The 20,201-nt window shown below is 34.2% G+C and overlaps 3 protein-coding genes and 1 long non-coding RNA gene across 4 annotated transcripts in view; 3 read left to right on the top strand and 1 right to left on the bottom strand.

Annotated features, from left to right (window-relative positions):
* Positions 1-5,291, top strand: part of LOC111449056 (long chain acyl-CoA synthetase 2) — an 8,721-nt gene extending 3,430 nt beyond the window's left edge. The window contains exons 7-19 of the mRNA XM_023088899.1: positions 315-354; positions 431-525; positions 609-773; positions 919-1,029; positions 1,119-1,206; positions 1,306-1,372; positions 1,459-1,534; positions 1,617-1,734; positions 1,902-2,147; positions 3,376-3,515; positions 3,691-3,873; positions 3,960-4,079; positions 5,074-5,291. Of these exons, the coding sequence (XP_022944667.1) occupies positions 315-354; positions 431-525; positions 609-773; positions 919-1,029; positions 1,119-1,206; positions 1,306-1,372; positions 1,459-1,534; positions 1,617-1,734; positions 1,902-2,147; positions 3,376-3,515; positions 3,691-3,873; positions 3,960-4,079; positions 5,074-5,130 (1,506 nt within the window). The 3' untranslated portion in view covers positions 5,131-5,291. The remainder of the gene's footprint in view (positions 1-314; positions 355-430; positions 526-608; positions 774-918; positions 1,030-1,118; positions 1,207-1,305; positions 1,373-1,458; positions 1,535-1,616; positions 1,735-1,901; positions 2,148-3,375; positions 3,516-3,690; positions 3,874-3,959; positions 4,080-5,073) is intronic.
* Positions 5,292-5,850: 559 nt separating this feature from the next.
* LOC111448915 lies at positions 5,851-6,336 on the top strand. The gene is made up of 2 exons (XR_002711501.1): positions 5,851-6,090; positions 6,192-6,336. It is a non-coding gene; the product is annotated as an uncharacterized LOC111448915 (long non-coding RNA).
* Positions 6,337-7,218: 882 nt separating this feature from the next.
* Positions 7,219-9,012, bottom strand: LOC111448574 (cold-regulated 413 plasma membrane protein 2). Its single transcript, XM_023088251.1, has 5 exons — positions 8,990-9,012; positions 8,725-8,958; positions 8,223-8,330; positions 8,049-8,119; positions 7,219-7,718 (listed from the first exon to the last, which is right to left on the bottom strand). Exons 2-5 carry the CDS (start codon positions 8,898-8,900, stop codon positions 7,465-7,467), a joined length of 609 nt encoding a protein of 202 aa, XP_022944019.1. The 5' UTR covers positions 8,901-8,958; positions 8,990-9,012; the 3' UTR covers positions 7,219-7,464.
* A 1,655-nt stretch (positions 9,013-10,667) lies between these two features.
* On the top strand, positions 10,668-15,392 carry LOC111448573 (extra-large guanine nucleotide-binding protein 1-like). Its single transcript, XM_023088250.1, has 8 exons — positions 10,668-12,171; positions 12,273-12,410; positions 12,503-12,604; positions 12,692-12,865; positions 13,526-13,712; positions 14,040-14,281; positions 14,466-14,629; positions 14,706-15,392. The coding sequence occupies exons 1-8, from the start codon at positions 11,125-11,127 to the stop codon at positions 15,289-15,291; spliced, it is 2,640 nt and encodes an 879-aa protein (XP_022944018.1). The 5' UTR covers positions 10,668-11,124; the 3' UTR covers positions 15,292-15,392.
* Positions 15,393-20,201: the final 4,809 nt, after the last annotated feature.

Raw genomic sequence — 20,201 nt, 5'->3', positions numbered from 1 at the left:
CCAAAAAAAAAAAAAAAAAAAAAACACACACACCTTGCTGAGATTTTTATAAATATAATTGGTTCTTGCACAAACTCCATTTTGTTCAGTGTGAAAATAGAAACGTATAGCTGCAAATTCTCAATGTCTCCTGGACAACATCTTATATCTTTGTGTTAAAAGTTTGCAACTGGATAGTTACAATGCTGTGGTGTATTTTGAAGGAAGTGAAAACTTTTTAACCGTAAGATGTAAACCGCCATTCTCCTTTCTAGCTATGAATTGGTACTTCTTTTCCAATTTTTGCTTGACATAAAATATTATTCATTGTGCAGATCTTTTCATGCCTTCCCAGGTGTTCGACTCGATTAAAAAGTACGTTGCATTAATTTAGAACGGCACTTTCGTTTTAGAGTTTTGTAAATCTAACCATCGTGTCTTTTTGGTTCAGCTATTGTCAGTTTTACCAATGTTTCAAGCGTACATAAGAAGGAAGCCGAAGAACTGGGAGTATCTTGCTATTCTTGGGAGGAGTTTTATCAGTTGGTACAAAATGTTTTTATCTTGACCAGTTTTTGCCTGATCATTAACCATGGCAGCATATCTAATCTTTGTTCTCTTTGCTCCAGGGAAGCTTGGACTGTGAACTCCCTTCAAAACAGAAGACCAATATCTGCACAATAATGTATACAAGTGGAACCACCGGGGAACCGAAAGGTGTTATCTTAAATAATGCAGCTATAATGGCCGAAGTTTTGTCTGTGGACCACATACTTTTATTGACAGATAAAGTGGTAAGCAGCCAAATATAAATTTTGACCTGGTTAAAGAATAGTTGAGTTCTTTAATTACTATGTTCTTATTAGTTTGATTAATGTTCTATCACATTCTTCTCATATTTTGCATGACTGTAGTAATTACACGTTGGTAAACTTACAGGCGACAGAAGAAGATTCATATTTCTCATTTCTTCCTCTAGCCCATGTGTACGATCAGATAATGGAGACCTATTGCATCTACAAGGGTTCATCTATCGGGTTCTGGCGTGGGGTAATTTTGATCAGTCGATATTCTTGCTTTTATGATCTTACCTCCTAATTATGTGAACTTATGCGGTAGTTTGTGTGTTAACTTTGCAGGACATCAGGTTTTTGCTGGATGATATTCAGGAACTGAAGCCAACAATATTTTCTGGAGTTCCTCGGGTCTATGATCGTATTTATTCTGGTGCATAATATGTTCTTGTTTCGTGTTCTTCATTTAGTTATTATCCAATGTTTTGAAATTACGTGGTTTACGTAATTTCCATAACCTTTGTTGTTATAGGTATTCTGAACAAAGTTTCGTCCGGAGGTAGTTTGCGGAAGATGTTATTCGATTATGCATACAATTAGTACGTTCGAATTCTGTGTTCAATATACTGGTTTAAGTAACCTTTATTATCTCCTATTGTGTAACTGACAAAGAGAGTGCTAACAGCAAGCTAGGATATCTGTCGAAGGGTGTGCCCCAGGAAAAAGCTGCACCTCTCTTGGACAAGCTTGTATTTGACAAGGTTTCTCATTTATTCTGTTTATATATGTTCATTCAAATATCAAGCTTATTTGCATAATATAAGTGCTATTATATTGTGAAAGATAAAAGAAGCATTTGGTGGAAGAGTTCGTCTATTTTTATCTGGTGCTGCACCTTTGCCCAGGCATGTGGAAGAGTTCTTGAGGGTTACCAGTTGTGCAACTTTAAGCCAAGGATATGGTATGCAATATAATATTATCAAACTAGATTTACCCGAATAATTCTCAAGTCATCTGAAAAAATTAGTGCCAGCTATCGGAAAAATTGAGGCAAAAAATTCCGAGTTCGAAGAGATCATAATGCATTAATAATTTTTTTAATGAGCTCGTATCTTATTGCAACTTTAGGCCTTACAGAAAGTTGTGGTGGATGTCTTACATCCATAGCCAATGTTTTCACCATGATGGGAACTGTTGGAGTTCCAGTTACTACCATTGAAGTAAGGCTCGAGTCAGTTCCTGATATGGGGTATGATGCACTGTCAAGCACACCTCGTGGAGAGATTTGCTTGAGGGGAAGTACTTTGTTCTCTGGATATCATAAACGGCAAGATCTAACAGAAGATGTTCTTATTGACGGATGGTTTCATACAGGTAAAACCTCACAGTAATATCTATATTATAATTAGTGGGATTATAAGGGAGAGTTTCTCGACATATTTTACCCTTTTTCACCATCTCCTCATTTTAATTATACGTTTTCATATCCGTTTTGTCCTTGCGTTCCTTTATGGAAATTGTTTCCTCAAAAGAATTAGTTTCTCTTAATTTTTTGACCATGAAAGCTAAACAAATTAGTAAAATTAGGTTGATCCGCTGAGATCTCAAATAAGGTGCGAATATAGCTGGAAGTTCAGTTCAAACACATCTGTCGTAGAGATGTGTTTCATAATGTGTGAGATCCCACATAGATTGAAGAGGGGAACGACATCGATTGGAAAGGAAAACGAGTGTCAACGAGGACGTTGGGCCCCGAAGAGGGGTGAATTGTGAGATCCCACATCGGTTGGGGAGGAGAATGAAGCATTCTTTATAAGGGCATGAAAACGTCTCCCTAGCAGACACGTTTTAAAAACCTTGAGAGGAAGTCCAGAAGGGAAAACCTAAAGAGGACAATATTTGCTAGTGGTGGGCTTGGGCCGTTAAGCTCTCTCTCTCTCTCTCCACCGGACCTTACTTGTGAACATGATCTTTTCTATAGGTTGTACAACCATGTGCTTGTCTAAAACACTTTCTTTCCTCGAGAGAAAAAATGATGCATCTTAATGATTTAAAGAAAGCCAACATCCATAATTATTACTAGGAATAAATAATATTTCAAAGTGCTTTATGCTTCAGCACAATTGACTTGAGCCATTTTCACTCAAGTCAACATTCCAGCCCCTTCTTTTGACTTTCTTGATCTATTATTATACTGGGCCACTAGTGTTGGTCTTCCATTCTTTCTTTTTAATATTCATAAGGTCTATGCTAACTTTTGCTCAAATCAACTAATTTTACTTGATTACTATTTGATGCTACAAATTTTTTTCGTTTTGGTAATTAGGAAACTCGTAGAATTTTAAACCCAAGCCTCCTAAGTTATGCACACTTGTTCTATGTGCTCTTGTGACCACTAAGCCTCCTAAATTATGCACATTTAATTATGTTGCAGGAAAGTCATATGTTAAACTGATTCTTTATACGTGCAGTTCGTTATCTATTTTACGTATAACCTTTTCATCATTATTAAATGTGTTTCAACGCTTTTTTCTAATCATCTGAACATTTGGTTTATGAATGCCATTAGCTATTTACTAGAACAAATGTATACATGTTACAGGGGACATTGGCGAATGGCAGCCTGATGGATCGATGAAAATAATTGATCGGAAAAAGAATATATTTAAGCTGTCCCAGGGGGAGTATGTTGCAGTGGAGAACATTGAAAACATATTCTTGCAATGCCCTCTGATTACCTCGGTACTGCCTACTGGATAGAAATTGATTCTTGCATAACTGAGATACATTAGATGACAGTTTTGTTTTATTTGGATGCTTTCTCAAACATATTGGAATTATGTTTCTTCACTTCTAAAATTTTAATTTTAATCTTTCCATTACTCATTTTTCAAAAAACAATTTCTGTCGCATACAGATTTGGGTCTATGGAAATAGTTTCGAGTCATTTCTTGTGGGTGTGGCGGTTCCCGATCAGAAGGCCTTGGAGGATTGGGCACGGAACCATAATGTGACTGGTGACTTTAAATCTTTGTGTGAGAATCTCAGTGCAAGGAAGTATATTTTGGATGAGCTCAATAGCAATGGTCAGAAGCACCATGTATGTGCCGTTTAGATACTCAATTTTGATCAGGATATTACTGTTTACAGACACTTCTTTATCTAATCTGGAAAAATATTTGGCAGCTTCGAGGATTTGAGCTATTAAAAGCAATTCATTTGGAACCATATCCCTTTGACATGGAGAGGGATCTGATAACTCCAACATTTAAATTGAAGAGACCACAGCTGCTTAAATACTACAAGGTATCACTTATCCCACTTTCGGTTAAATCCTAGCATTTCTACTGTTCTCTTTTGTTCTGAGCTTCTTTGCGTCAGTACCGAATCACGCATCAGAGCATGTTTTGAGTGTTAAACTGTGTATCATAACATCTGAGGCCGCTGCTTGATTCAGTGTAGTACTGTTTATGTTTAAATCGTTGCTGATTTTTTTTGTTGAATTCTGCTTTGGCCCTTCGGCTGTGTTTGAAAAAGTTACCCATATCATGAAAAAAACATTTATATGCATAGTTTCCCTTCTCTCTTTATATGCGCCCAAGGTAGCCAAGGGAAGTGCATATAACTTTACAATTGGCTGTGATTTGAGATGAATAGATATATATTTTTTTTAAAAAGAATTCTTCCTATGCACTCCCGGGCGAATCTATGGTAACTGCCTAAGCCCCCGTTAGCCGATATTGTTCTCTTTGGACTTTTCCTTTTGGACTTCCCCACAGTTTTTAAAATACAGTCTGCTAGGGAGCGGTTTCCACACCTTTATAAAGAATGTTTCGTTTTCCTCTTCAACCGATGTGGGATTTGGATTTAAAACTTTTTTTATAAGGGTGTGGAAACCTTTCCCTACCAAACGCGTTCTAAAAATCTTGAGGGGAAGTCCAAAAGGGAAATCCTAAAGAGGACGATATTTGCAAGCGGTGTTGCAAATTTCTTATGGAAAAGAGATTCTAGCCTTTGCAACTTAAAAAAAAAAAAACTAAACTACTCTCCTGCCTGTAATATTGGGCTATTGACATATAAAACACCACAAAATTCTTTGAAAAACAGTTTTAACAGAAATTGTTCCTGAAAAAGTGTTCCAGACAACAGTTGACCTCACCTTGAACTACGCTCAAAAGTCTATTTACAGCTTCTCGTACTTCAAACTTCGTTGTATGATGGGTGTTTATCTATTGATTTGCAATGCGAACTTTATTATGTTTCATTCTATTTGGTTACTCTCTTGTAATTCCACGTGCAGGAGAGAATTGATCAACTATATGAAGAGGCAAAGAAGGCAGCAAAACCGATAAGTTAAGTGTACAAATCTTAGTAGCGATCCTCGAAATCCTAATAAAAGGAGAGAAATATGTTAACTTATGAAGAAATTTTTGTGCTGACTTTGTGGATGAACTTGAAAATTCCATAGAAAATTAAGTCTTATTATAGAAGTTATCAAAACATGACTTCAATTCTAAACTTTGCACACAAAAACAAAGTAGAAAAATGTGCATTTGTTTACGGGAGATCCCACGTCGATGGGAGAGAAGAACAGAACATTTTTTATAAGGGTGTGGAAACCTTTACTTAACGGACGCGTTTTAAAAACTTTGAGGGGAAGCCCAAAGAGGACAATGTTCGCTAGCAGTGGGCTTGAACCATTACAAATATTGTTAGAGCTAGACATCGGATGATGTGCCAGTGGGAGGTTGAACCTTGAAAGGGATGGGGGGAGACACGAGGCAGTGTGCAAGCAAGGACATTGGGCCTTTAATGGAGGGTGGATTAGGGGGTCCCACATTGATTGAAGAACTGAACGAGTGCCAGCGAAGACGTTGGGCCCTGAAGCGAGGGTGAATTGTTAGATCCCACGTCAGGGAGAAGAACAAAACATTCATTTTAAGGGTGTGGAGATCTCTCTCTAACACACGTGTTTTAGAAACTTTGAACGAAATCTCAAAGAAGACAATATTTGCTACATTCTAAGCCACTTCTTATCTTAAGGACTTAAGGACTATTCTCTGGACTATTCTCTTGAGTTGGTAGTGACTTAGAACTCTTCAACTTTGCCTTTAGAAAGTTGTTTTCCTAGCAAGTACTTTCAATGTGGATAGCCACTTCTTGTCTAGATAGCCACATTCCCTTGTGTGGTATCCACGAACCAAGAGAAGTGGACTCATTTACCCTCCCATCTCTATCCATCAATCAATCAAGGGATATCAATTTGTGGGATATGACTCCAACAGACACATCATACATGTTTCATATTATTAAAAAGGTGGCCTAAGTTTTGTTTTATTATCGAGTTATATTCATGTTGACTCATTTTTACGTTCTTTTTAGTAGTTAAATTATATAAATTTTTTTTATTATATCAAGATCACATTTATTATTAAGTCAAATCGTTAGAGGACATTTGTTTGGAAGTAATTCTATACCGTAACACTTTTAAGTCATTTAATCCTGAGTAATTATGTTTATTTCATCAAATATTCATTAATTGTGAGTAATTATGTTTATTTTATCGAATATCCAAGTTCTGTATTGGTAACAATGGAAAGGATCTGTTAAACAATCATATATGGGTGTTAAGAATGGTCAATGATATATTTAAAAAAATTAAATAAATTTATTGTAACCAATTCATTTAAACTCAATCATGAGAGTTTATGAACACTCATCTATTGAGTTTATGGATGATTTAGAGAAATGTCATTCTACCTCATCTATGAGTTTATGAATGATTAGAGCAATGTAATTCCACCTAATCTTCATTAATCATCTAAATGGTGTGTGGATATCGAGAAATGTCACAAATGTCGAGAATATAGGTTGAATTATACCAAATGTCGTGAACTTTGACCCAGAAATGATACATTGGAACCAATATCAATAGGTTGATTGTTTCTCTCTTGCATCTTCCAAAAGGAAAAAAGATCTCTGAGAGCTGTTTCCTGGATCTGAAAGAGAGTACTTGCATTCTCCCAATAACTAAAAAGTGTATCATGTCTGAATCTAACTGGGAAAAGTGTATCATGCTTGAATCTAACTGGGGTTTGCGGTGGTGGAGGTCAGAAAAAAGAGGGATTCCAGTAGTAAGATATTAAATGAAATCGAGGGATTCCAGTAATAAGATATCAAATGAAACCGTCGCTGAAATTGAGATCTCATACAAACAGAAAGATATCAAATATTGGAATTTCTTTTTTGTAACAAATTTCAATTATGTTTCTAAATTTTTAACTTTAAAATTTGTTAAAAATAAATATTCTTGAACAATTATTTGTATAATGACTGAAAAATAATTATGTAAATAGTTTTAAATGACCTATTTGTAAATGAAATAAATGTAAGAAAATTTTTAATCTTCTATATAATTTAAATAATAATATCACGACCACATAAATAATTATGTAACACATTGATCCTTTAATCTTCACATTCATAAACAGGTATTGTTTCACATTTTGTCCCACAAGAACTGATAAGACAAATCTTTCGTGAGAGAAATTTCTCATGCAACTTTACACTGATCCAGCCTACAATGATACAATCACCCAATTGCTAAAAAAAAGAAGAGTAAACCCAAATCTCACAGCCCACATTCCCAAACACCACAAAGAACAATGCATAATTACATTTAACAAACCAATCAAAGCACACGAACTACCAGTGCCCAGACAGGGAAAACAAAGAGAAGGATGATACCAATGGTGTTTGAGATGCCATTGGCTTTGGTGAAGGAGTTTCTGAATCCACCAGAGGCTCTGATGTGTTCTTGCAGCAAATAGCATGATATGATCAGGCAGATTGCTTCTCCAATGGCGTCGTTCCTCATCGTGCTCGCAAACAACCCCGGAGCCACCACAATGAGAAGTATTAAAGCTCCAGGCAGTTCAAGCCAATCTGTATTTCCAGGCAATGAGAGAATGGAATGCAATAAATAGTAGTTTATGTGACGCGAAATTTCTATTTGATGGAAGCTTTAAGTTATTAGATTGGAGTATTGTGTATAATTATGAATGAGGTTGGGGATGTTATTTGATCCTTTAACTTTGGTGAATCAAATTATCTTGGAAATGTGTTTTAACTTGAAGTTTTGGATCTCTTGATTACTTCAATGATCTGTCTAATTTCATCATAAGCTCAAAGATGCTTTATCAGCCAGCAGATTTTGTTCTTCATAAACCAAAAGTGAATTCAATAATATGTGTAATCAAGTCGAGAACGAATTACCTGGAAATCGTCGTGGGAAGAAGAGACGGAGCACAACAGCAATGGCGGCGACCCATTTTCCAAACTCTCCCCTGCAAGAGAAAGCAATTTAGCCAGATACAACAAAAACGCAATTCCAGGAGCTTCGTTTGAAGCCAATTGCTAGGGTTATCGCTCAATTGTGGAGATGATCACCTGAGAAAAAAGAAAATCACTCCAGGAAGACTGAAGAAAATGTACGGAATCAACAACGAGGTAAGGATATTCGTCTTCCAGTTCGTTCGATCCAAAATCAACAAATAGCTGCAGTTACAAAACACGTTAGAGTTCAAAATTGTACAAAAACATCAATAGAAAAAAGAATTGGAGCGGAATCAAAATGATCCAAAAGAAACCTAAAAGAAAATTCATCGAAAACGAAAACGAAAAAAGAACACTCAGTAAGTCAATGATTCATAAAGCATTACAGAAAAGCAGAAGCACATTTTGTAACACGAATCACTTCCCTAACTAAATCGTTCTCATACTCCTCAATCGATTCAACACACAAATCAACAAAAAAAATTACTCAAGTTGAACAGATACCGATCACAAAACACAAACTATTGCGCAAGCTTTTTACTCATGAAATTCAACTATCAAACAAATACCAGGAAGAAACAGAAATAAAAGCATAAAGAAAGAGGGAAATACATACATAGCAGCAAAGGAAGCAAGCCATTGGAGGAAAGCAGCAGGAAAACCCGAAGCACCAAGCTGAACAGCATGTGTAGCAAGCTTTTTAGCAGCGTTACCAAGCTCCCGAAGATCATTGGAGATCAGATCCGCAGCGTCAGAATCCGTCACCATTTTCAAGTAGCTCGGTTTCACCATCTTCAGTACACCTCTTCGATCTTCGGATCTGGTGAAAATGCAGAAGAAACAACAGCAGAAGAAGAAGAAGAAGATCGAAAGTTCCGAAGCAGAGCAGAGAGACAGATAGGATTTTGCTGTAAATAAAGAAATGGATTGGATCAAATTGTAGAAGACGATGACCTTGCAGAACCGCACCACGTGGACCTTATAATTGTGGGCCCACTTTTCTTTTATTTTCGCGATTCTTCCGCCACGTGGCATTCTGACTTTTTTCCATTTTAAATTTTTTTTATTAAAATAAAAAACATTTTCGTTATTGTTTTGGTTACGTACTAAGCAGATGACTTGTAATACAAAAATTGCTTCCCCGCCTTTAATACACGTGTTAAATTCCCATTCGTCCACGTCTATTATCAATTTAGATATTTTATTTTATTTATTAAATTATTTGTTAATTCAACCATCTCTCTGTTTTTATTTTTTTTTATTTTTTGAAGAAATAAAAATATTAAATTACATTTTGTTTACCCTTTCTTAATTAAATTTAATTTAATTAATAGTAGTTTAATTATTTTGATATTATATCAAAATCAAAAAATGATTAAATACATTTTTAGAATTATAATTATTATAATTCAAACATAATTTGAATAATATGGTATTATGTTATATAAATTTAAATAAGTTTTTTTCTAAAGCTCAATGGGCTCAAAGCCCAAGTTTGATGGGGTTAAGCCCAAGACCAATGTGGGTCAAAGCTAACTCGGCCCAAACCCACATTACTCAGCCCAACCCACTTTTAACTCAAACCAATGTGAAGATTGAAAGCTCTGAAAACTAAACACGTGAAGGTCGGTTCCAACTAAGGGTCACTTTGGAAGCCATAGTTCAAGCGAAAATATAAAATATTATTAATTTAAGGTTAAAATTAATAAGAATATTTTTTAATTTTACATTTTATTTCAAAAATATCTCCCACCTTTAAAAATTAGAATAATATTCGTAAAAAAAAAAAATTATAAAAGTTAAAAGAATGTTAATGCTATTTTTAAAATTTAATGGATATTTTTCAAACATAATAATAATAATAATAATAATAATAATAATAATAATAATAATAATAATAATAATATATATATATATATATGTGGTTAGAATTTAGATTAACCGGGTAGGATTTATAATTTTTAAATATGTTTTTTCTATACTCTATTTTCTTTTTTTTTTCAATTACATGTATTTTATGTAATATAATTAATTGGCTCAAAATTAAATTATAATTAATAATAAAAAACTATAATTAATAAAAACTTAGTAATTATTAATAAATTATTATAAGTGTATAAGATTAATGGTATATCTCATTTAATATAATTTATTCTACTGTATACAATATTTAATTTTTAAAATATAAAATGTGCTAAATATTTATCGTTAAAAATTTATATATTTTATCAAAAGAGAATTATTAAAATTATCACAAAATAAATTCAAAAACCTAAAATTAAAAATACTAAAATAATTAAGAAAAGTTAATTATCTATAATTAAAATATCTTTGATAGTTATTTTATTTTCAGATATTTTATTTTTAAACCTTTTTTATTTTTTTATTTAATTTAAAATAAATATTGAATCAAACCGTCATTTCTTCTAGAAACGAGAAATCCGGTAAAAGTTCCCATAGCCCGCTCGCTACTCACCTCTTCCGCCCGATACGACACGACAAATCACTATTTTTCCATCGCAGAATGTTCAAAATCGCCTTTCAATTCGGATTCTATGGAGTGGGGACGACGAACGTGGAATGGAGAATCGGTAATACTCGAACAAGTCTCTTCTCCAATTTGACGTATTGTATGCATATTTGATTGTAATAATGACGAACACCTACCTTTGTTCTGTCCCTCTGATCGATTTTCTTGCTACTTGAACGCGTTGATTTCCGCCATTGGATACTTTTTTCTAGTAATCCAAGTCTTCGCTGCAGTCTTTGTGTTGACTGAGTATGGCATTCGCATTCCCACCATTTTCTTTAACAGGACACTCATTTTCCATGTGCCCTATCGTCATAAAGTCTTCTGATTCGACTTTCTTGAATGTGGGCTCCCACGAACTGGAGAATCGCTACTCCTTTTTATTTTTATTTTTTTGATCTTTGTGTTTTGGAGGTTTTGTTAATTGATTATGCTCGATGGGCTTGGATTGGGATTTTTTGAATTTTGTTGTTTAATCGGCGAGTTATGGTTCGGATTCTGAAAAAGTTTTTCCAGGAGAAGCCTGCTTCTCCTGTTAATGATGAAGATTTCTCTGCTGAATGTTCTTTTGCGGTCGAGTATACTGGTCCTGGAATCAATTACGAAATTCCCCGTGTAGTTCCTATCAATGTCGATGATATTCCTACTGCTTCTCTTGTTGTTTCATCGTCTCAGTTCGGCGATGATTTATCGTCGCTGCCTGTGATACAACCTATCTTGAAGAAACTGAAGAGGGGCTCAAATTCCATCTCTAATTCTGTTTGTCTTGGTGCCAATAAGGAGGATAATGGGGAAGATGAATGTAATATCAATTCATGTGATGGAATTGGAAGTTCTGGTGAACTAGAGAATTTCTATGAGCAAAGGGGAAGATTAGGATCATTGGAAATTAAGAATGAAGAGGATTTTCAAGGTTACACGAATTCGAGCGATTCGGAATCGGAAGAATCCGGTCGGAGCTCATCTTCTGGGATTTTTGCTGTAAGAGAGGAGGAAGATGATGATGAAACTCAGCCACGGCATGGAAGAAGGCCTTCAGCTGTTACCTTTCTTGATACTCATTCAAGTCAATTTGAGGATGAGAGTATCCAAGAGATGCCTAGAGCCGAAAGGAAGGGGAAGAAAGGGTCGTGCTATTACTGCCTCAAAGGGAACCGTTTCACTGAAAAGGAAGTATGTTTAGTTTGTGGAGCCAAATATTGTGTTGAGTGTGTAATAAGAGCAATGGGATCAATGCCAGAAGGAAGGAAGTGTATCAGTTGTATTGGGTTTAGGATTGATGAATCAAGAAGAGATAACCTTGGTAAAGCCTCTAAAGTGCTCAAGAGGTTGCTTACTGACTCCGAAGTTAAGCGCACGATGTTGCGTGAGAAGTGGTGTGAAGTTAATCAGATCCCAGCAAGACTTGTTTACGTCAATGGTGACCGTTTAAGTCGCCAAGAGCTGCTTATGTTGCAAAGTTGTCGAAAGCCACCAAAGAATCTAAAACCAGGACGGTATTGGTATGACAAAGTATCAGGCTTCTGGGGAAAGGTCCTCTCTCTTTGATTGATTGATTTTGTTTGATCTTATGAGCATGTCGAAGAAGTCATTTGCACCATGAGAAGTTTCTTACTTAGTTTTGAACTAAACAGGAAGGACGTGGACCGAGTCAGATAGTTAGCTTCCAGCTCGAAGTCGGAGGTCGGATGAAGAGGGACGCTAGCAATGGCGATACAAATGTGTGCATCAATAATCGAGAGATCACTAAACAAGAGCTCCGGATACTGAAGGTGGTGTTGTTTATCCAGCGTTTATATTTAGTTTAGCTTTATTGAATCATAAGGACGTGCAAATAACACAAATGGGATCATGTTGCTTGCAGATGGCTGGAGTACCTTGTGAAGGAAGGCCTTCTTTTTGGGTTAGTGCTGATGGATCATATCGAGAAGAGGGAATGAACAATCAGGGGAAAATATGGGACAAGGTAACATTATGCGATAACGTTTGATTTTTGCTGCTCTATCTTATATATATGAAACTCACATGAACACTTAAGTACTTTTCTCTGCAGACTAGAACGAAGCTTGCTTGTGCCCTTTTTTCTTTGCCTATTCCTTCTAATTCTGCACCTTCTGGAGAGGAAATAGTGGACAAAGCTAGTTATGTTTGTCCCGAGCTGAAACCGATTCATAAACTTCTACTTGTTGGCCACAAAAATTCTGGCACGAGTACCATATTCAAGCAGGTAATTTCAGTACTAATACTACATTTTATGCTTCATAAACTTCTACTTAACCTTTCTTGGTTGTACTTGGGAATATCTCCCACAGCTAGTGGATATTGTCCTCTTTGGGCTTTCCTTTTTGAGCTTCTTTTTCCCTCAAGGTTTTTAAAACGTGTATGGTAGGGAGAGGTTTTCACACCCTTATAAAGAATGTTTTGTTATCCTCCACAACTTATGTGGGATCTCACAATCCACCACCCCCCTTCGGGGCCCAACATCCTTGCTGACACTCGTTCCTTTCTCCAATTGATTTGGGTCCCCCTAATCCACCTCTCTTCGGGGTCCAACGTCTATGTTGGTTTACCGCCTTGTGTCCACCCCCTTCGAGACTCAGCCTCCTCATTGGCACATTACCTATTGTCTGGCTCTGATACCATTTGTAAGAGATGGAGACCATTGCTAGTGGATATTGTCCTCTTTGGACTTTCCCTTTTGAGCTTCCCCTCTAAGTTTTTAAAACGTGTCTGCTAGGAATTGGTTTCCACACCCTTATAAAGAATGTTTCGTTCTCCTCTTCAACTGATATGGGATCTCGCACTATCATTGGTATACTACAAATAATATTGATATAAAATGCTTATCCTGTATACTTCCTGAACAGTGATCATTTCTTCATTTTAGGCCAAACTAATATATAAAGTTCCCTTCTCTGATGACGAGCGTCGTAATATAAAGTTCCTGATTCAAAGGAAGTTGTATTGGTATCTTGGCATACTATTGGAAGGACGGGAACGTTTTGAAGAAGAGATTTTGATGGACGAGAAAAATAAGAAACCCGTGAACGATCCGTCCTCCTCGTCAGCATCAGGTCTGTTGTAATTCAATTTTCAGATGTGTTTTCTTCCCAACAATGAATAACTTGCATAGAATGTGTCCACATTGATGCACTTTTCAGTCAATAGATTATGATTTCATTGCAACTACATGTAGGCCCAAGCCCACAACTAGCAGATATCATCTTCTTTAAGTTTTTCCTTTTGGGCTTTCCCTCAAGATTTTTAAAATGCGTCTGTTAGGGAGAGGTTTCCACACCCTTATAAAGCATGTTTTGTTCTCCTCCCCAACCGATGTGGGATCTCACACTACATAGTCAGCTGATTAATGAGTAGAGTACGGGATTGTTCTGTGGTGACAGGGAATGAAGATCCGTTGGAGCGCAAGACCGCGTATTCCCTTGGCCTTAAACTGAAAGGATTTGCAGATTGGCTTCTTCAAGTCGTGGCGTCGGGTAACTTCGAAATCATATTCCCGGCTGCTACCCGTGTGTATACCCAATTAGTGGAAGAGTTATTGAAGGATGAAGCCTTTCAAGCCACATACAGTAGAAGGCACGAACTAGAAATGCTCCCAAGCGTTGCTACGTATTTCCTTGATCAGGTGAGTTCATGTTTTTGGTTATGTTTTTGGGTGAGTTTATGTTATTAGAAATGCTTACAGTTTATTAGATGTTTTCGGTTTTCGGTTATCACAGTTTATTAGATCGGGTGAATTTATATTTCCCCTGGTGTCCTGCTTATGAATACCGGATTACAGATAATAGTAAATTGCTTTATCAACGCAGGCTGTTGTCATTTCAAGTACAGAGTATGACCCTTCTCACAAAGACATCTTGTATGCCGAGGGGATCTCCTCATGTAATAGCCTCATTAACATGGAGTTCTCGTTCCCCGAGTCACGACAGGACTCCTATCTCGATCCTCCTTACGAGCACGATTCGTCGTTAAGGTTGTTTTTTCAATGGATTTTAGCATACATTTATATGAAGTCACCATCTAAAAAACCCGACGCCTTGCACTTTTAGGTACCAGCTTATTCGAGTTCATCATAGTACCCTGGGAGGGAACTGCAAATGGTTGGAGATGTTTGAAGACATGAACATAATCTTATTTTGTGTTGCTTTGACCGATTACGACGAATTCGACGAAGACGATAACGGCGTTCTAGTAAACCGGATGATGGCAAGCAAGCAACTCTTCGAAAGCATCGTGACGCATCGAGCCTCGAGAGGGAAGAACTTCCTTCTCATACTCAACAAGTTTGATCTCTTTGAAGAAAAGATCATTCAAGTTCCTCTTGACCAATGCGAGTGGTTCCACGACTTCAATTCGATGATGGCTACAAATTCGGGTGGAGGAAGTAGCAGCGACACGAACCCGGCATTTGCTCAACGAGCGTTTCAGTACATAGCAGTGAAATTCAAGAGATTGTTCAGTTCTTTGACAGACAAAAAGTTGTTTGTTTCACAGACTACAGGAATGAAGGCTGAAAATGTGAATGCAGCTCTTAGATTTGCAAGGGAGATAATCAAATGGCAAGTAGACAAGCCTAACCTCAGCGTTACTGAAATTTCAAGTACCAGCGTTGATGCAAGCAGCAGCTTCACATAGGAAATCAAATTTTAAGGAGGTATTGTAAATTTAGTTCATTATATGGCTCTCTAAATTATTGATTTTTTTTCTTATAAAATAAAGTTAAATAATTAAGATCAGCTCCATATGATTGAATAAATCCACTTCTGCTTTGCCGCGAAATGGAATCCTTGGATTTTTTTTTGAGTTCGAGAGGGTGTATGGTGTCACAATTGCACTGTTGCGGGGGTGAGACAGCGATTGTGTAACACTTGTTCTAACCCAACGAACAAGTTAGCCGTGTGAATTTGCATGTTTTGTGTCACGTTTGAGAGAAATGTTTTAGAAAATGTAGGCGAGAAAATATGTTAAACAATTTTAAAAAAAGCAATGTATTTTAGCCATGATGGGTATTAGACATGATTTTGGTGAACGGTCATGCACCCACGTGTTAACATAACTATAATAATAAAAGCCTATTTAACATGAAAGTAAAAGCCCATTTAACATGAAAGTAGGTAAAAAGGTTTGAAATGGATATACGACTGTGGACAACACGTTTTGAACAAATATGATTGAAACATTCGACATGCAGCCATAGACAGCACGCATTGGACAAGCATGATTGTGATTGTGATATATAACATAATGAAGCTTTACCAAGATAATAATGAGTATGATCGGAACATTATAACACGCATTGGACAAACATGATTGTGATTGTGATTGTGATATATAACCTAATGAAGCTTTACCAAGATAATTATGAGTATGATTGGAACATTTGACATGAGGCCATAGACAACACGCATTGGACAAGTATGATCGTGACATATAACATAATGAAGCTTTACCAAGATAATTATGAGTTGATCGGAACATTTGACATGCGGCCATAGACAACACGTATTGGACAAGCAAGATCGTGACATATAACATAATGAAGCTTTACCAAGATAATTACGAGTATGATCGGAACATTCGACATGCGGCCATAGACAATACGCATTGGACAAGCAAGATCGTGACATACAACATAATAAAGCTTTACTAAGATAATTACGGGTCGAGACTAATTTGGTAATCACTTAAATATTTATATTTATTTAGTTTTTTTTTATCTTTTGAGTTCATTCTCAATTTCATCTTAATTTTTTAAAAAATTCAATTTTATCTTCTTTTTTTTTTTAATTATATATTAAATCTTTTATTTGTATCCAACGGATCCTAAAATTTTCCAAAGTGTCCTCTGAGTAAATATTAAATGGTGGGGGAATGAAATAACCTAATCCAATTAGAACTTGACACGTATCATTAAAGCTATTAACCGACACATTGCAACTTACACGATGTGAGTTGTCACGATCTGCAGTAAATTTCAACGATTACGTGGCATGTACAAAATTTCCGACAAATAAAAACAAGACACGTGTTAAGCGAAACTTATCAAATTAATGTCGTGTAGGAAATTAAGGTGACATGTGATGTGACATCTCAGATTTTTCTTCAAATTATCAAACTAAAGGCGCAGCACGTGGCACCGATGTGGACAGACTATTAACCACATAATTTAATAAATAAAATATCATTACTCAAAAAAGTATTTAATTTAATTTATTTTCTTTTTTTAAGAAGCATGAGATATATTTTCAGTGCCATAGCCTTTTGTCCATCCTTCTATTTCAATTAAATTTTGTATCAAATATTAAATATTTTATTAAATTATAAGTTTAATCGTAAATTTAAAGTTTTGAAAAGTCTAATAAATCATTAAATTTTATAAATGTGATAAAATTTCAAAAAAAATTATTTGATTAACTTATAAATCATTTCCCTAAATTTAAAATTTAAAAGTATACCGATTTCCATTAAATTATAAATTTAGTTTAATATCCCTAAATTTTATTAAATTATAATTTTAATCGTAAATTTAAAATTTTGAAAAGTCTAATAAATCATTAAATTTTATAATTGCGATAAGATTTTAAAATATTATTTACATTAACTTATAAATCATTTCCCTAAATTAAAAATTTAAAAGTATATTAAATTTAATTTAGTTTAATATTCTTAAAATTTAAATTTCACCTGTGAAATATATTTAAATCCATGGAAAAAAAATCATTAATATTGAATTATCTTAAAATTTTAGAAAATTAAAGATGAAATTGAGAATTATGGCGAAGGTAAGAGACAAAGTAAATAAAATAAAATAATAAATAAAAAGAACAGAATCTTATTAAAAAAGATTAAAATAGAAATATACACATAACTCCACAGTTTTGGACTTTTCGGGGCAGCTGAAAGCCAGAACCTTCGGAAGCCACCACCGCTGCCGACCGGAAAAGTGGAGAACCACCGCCGCGTCGTGAAGAGACGGCGGTGGCGGTGGCGGTGGGCAAAAGCAGAAAATTAACTGATTTACTCTACAGATATATTCAATGAAATACTTACAAAGAAAACAGAGGAAAACAGAGGAGGGGGAGTTCTCCGGCGGCGCATCACGACGGAGCGAAGCGATCGATGAGCAAACAGATGGTGGTTTCTCGTTCTCTTTCAGTTTCTGTGTCGTCGGAATGTGCAGAGACGACGTCGTTTTGGAGGAATTGGTTGGATTTGGGCATCAATGGCTTCTTCTTCTTCTGAGCTTCAACTCTGTTCTTCCACTTCCCCAGCTCGCTCATCCATGACTCCACCATTGCCGACATGTTTTTTCTTTTCCTTTTCCTTTTTTCTTTTTGCAGTATGGAATTTGGAGACATTTATATAGAGAGGAGATATATTTTATTTATTTATTTTTATTTTTTTAAAATTATTATTATTATTTTTTTATTATTTATGGGTTGAATAGTCAATTTATGGAGGAATTTTGAGGTATATTCTAATAGATATTTCATTTTTCAATTTTTTAAAACTATTTATACATCTAATATATTTAAATTTATTAATTTTGATTAAAACATATAAATTATTTAAATATTTAAAATTCTTAGCAATAAAAAAAATATTAGTCGATGACAACTGTGTTAAGGATTTGAAAAGATTTTGCTGAGTTGATGAGCTGGCCTATGTAATTTATAAATTAATAATTTAATTTAAAAAACATATGCATCCAAATTAATAAATATATTTAATTTAAGAATAATGTATACTTTGCACCTATCTTATCTTGATATTAAAATTTTAAAACTCTAATTTTTTAAATTTTCGGATCAAGATAAAATTTAAAATTGGTACCAATCGTCTCGGTAACATTACCTCTATGGTAAGCTACTTTGAAGGGGGAAGATTATCCATTGAGAATTATTGAAAGTGAGTCTCACATTAGTTAATTTAGGGGAAGATTATTGGTATGAAGTCGTTTGGGGAAGCCGAAAGCAAACCCATGAGAGCTTATGCTCAAAGTGGACAATATCATACCCATTGTGGAGAGTCGTGATTTCTAACCGTCCTATGGCTCGATACAATTTCTTTTCAAATATTTTATTCTTGCTCACATATTTTTTTTAAAATAAAATTTATTTTTTAATTATTTTTAAAAAGATAAAAAGGTAATGGGAAAGTGGTTAGCGTGTGGGGACTCTATTTTTTGGATTATTTGGCAGGGATTATGTGGAAGAATTGAGAAGATGATAAGGATGGTGACGTGGATGTGTGGTGGGACCCACATCACTTTAAATCAAATTAATAATTGATGGATTTTCTTTTTTTAATTTTTTCCCATTGATTTGATTTTGATTTGGGTTTTGGACTTTTTTGTTGATATTATTTAAAAAAAAAAAAAAAGGTTCTTTTGGGATTTTAATTTTAAATATCTTTTAAATTTGGAGGTTTTCTATTCAAATGCATTTAATTTTATTATCGACCAAAAGAAAAATGCATTTATTTAGGCATTGGTTGATAATTATTTAATTTTTGGAAAATTGTGTTGATTCGATCCTATTTACTTTACTTTGATTTTTATCTTTATTAAAAAAATATTTAATTTTAGTTAAATTATAAAAAAGTAAGTTTTTAAAAAACTATTTTTATGTCCCATTTAATATTATTTTTTCTCATCAAATTCTAAAATTAAAAAAAAAAAAAGAGTTTTTTAAAACGATTTTTTTTTTTTAGTTTTCAAAAAAATAAAATTTTTTATTTTTGATTTTATCGGTTTCATGATCGAGTAGAAAAAGATACGCATTACACCACGATTTTAATAAGAAAAGAAATTTCAAGACGTAATGAACTCAGACTATGTCTCAAAGAGAGGCTCGATTCCTTAAGGACCACAAATAGATCGAAAGGAGAAAATTTCTATCATTTTTATTTATTTATTTATTTTGAATCATTTTTTTTTTATTTTAAGATTGACAATAATTTAGGAAAATTAAAAGAAAATTTGTTTTATATATTAAAAAGGAATTATTATATAAAATATTGGCCGCCCAAAGACTTTTAAGTTATCAAACAATTTAAGCTTCAAAAGTGGTCTGTCTTAGTCTCAAAAGTTTGCAGATTTAACCCTTATTATATTTTTTTATTTCAACTATACCCCTCCCTATTTTTTTTCTTTCCATTTTTGCCCTTCTTCTAAGGTTGGAAATTTTCTATTTTTGGAGAAAAATCCGTTTTTTTTTTAAAGAAAGAATTGCATGATTATTTTCTTAATTAGGATTTTGGGAGAATAATAATTTTTTTAAGTGATATTAAATTTATTATGAATTAAAATAAGAAAAAAATATTTATAAATTACTAACCAATTTTTAATTTTTAATTTTGAAATTTAAATTGATATAATTATTATTTTGAGATTTTAATTGATACAACTTAAAAGTTTAGAGGTATAGATTCTAAGTAAATATCAATTGAATTAGGCAATGGTTATTGTAATTTTAACTTTTATTTATTTTAATTCTTATACTTTCAAAATGTCTATTATAGGGTTTTTTTTTTTTTTTTTTTTT

This window comes from Cucurbita moschata, unplaced genomic scaffold, assembly GCF_002738365.1.
Source record: "Cucurbita moschata cultivar Rifu unplaced genomic scaffold, Cmos_1.0 Cmo_Scf00010, whole genome shotgun sequence".
Classification (NCBI taxonomy): Eukaryota; Viridiplantae; Streptophyta; class Magnoliopsida; order Cucurbitales; family Cucurbitaceae; genus Cucurbita; species Cucurbita moschata.
The sequence above is the reverse complement of the archived record's forward strand: the minus strand, read 5'-3'. Positions and strand labels throughout refer to the sequence as shown.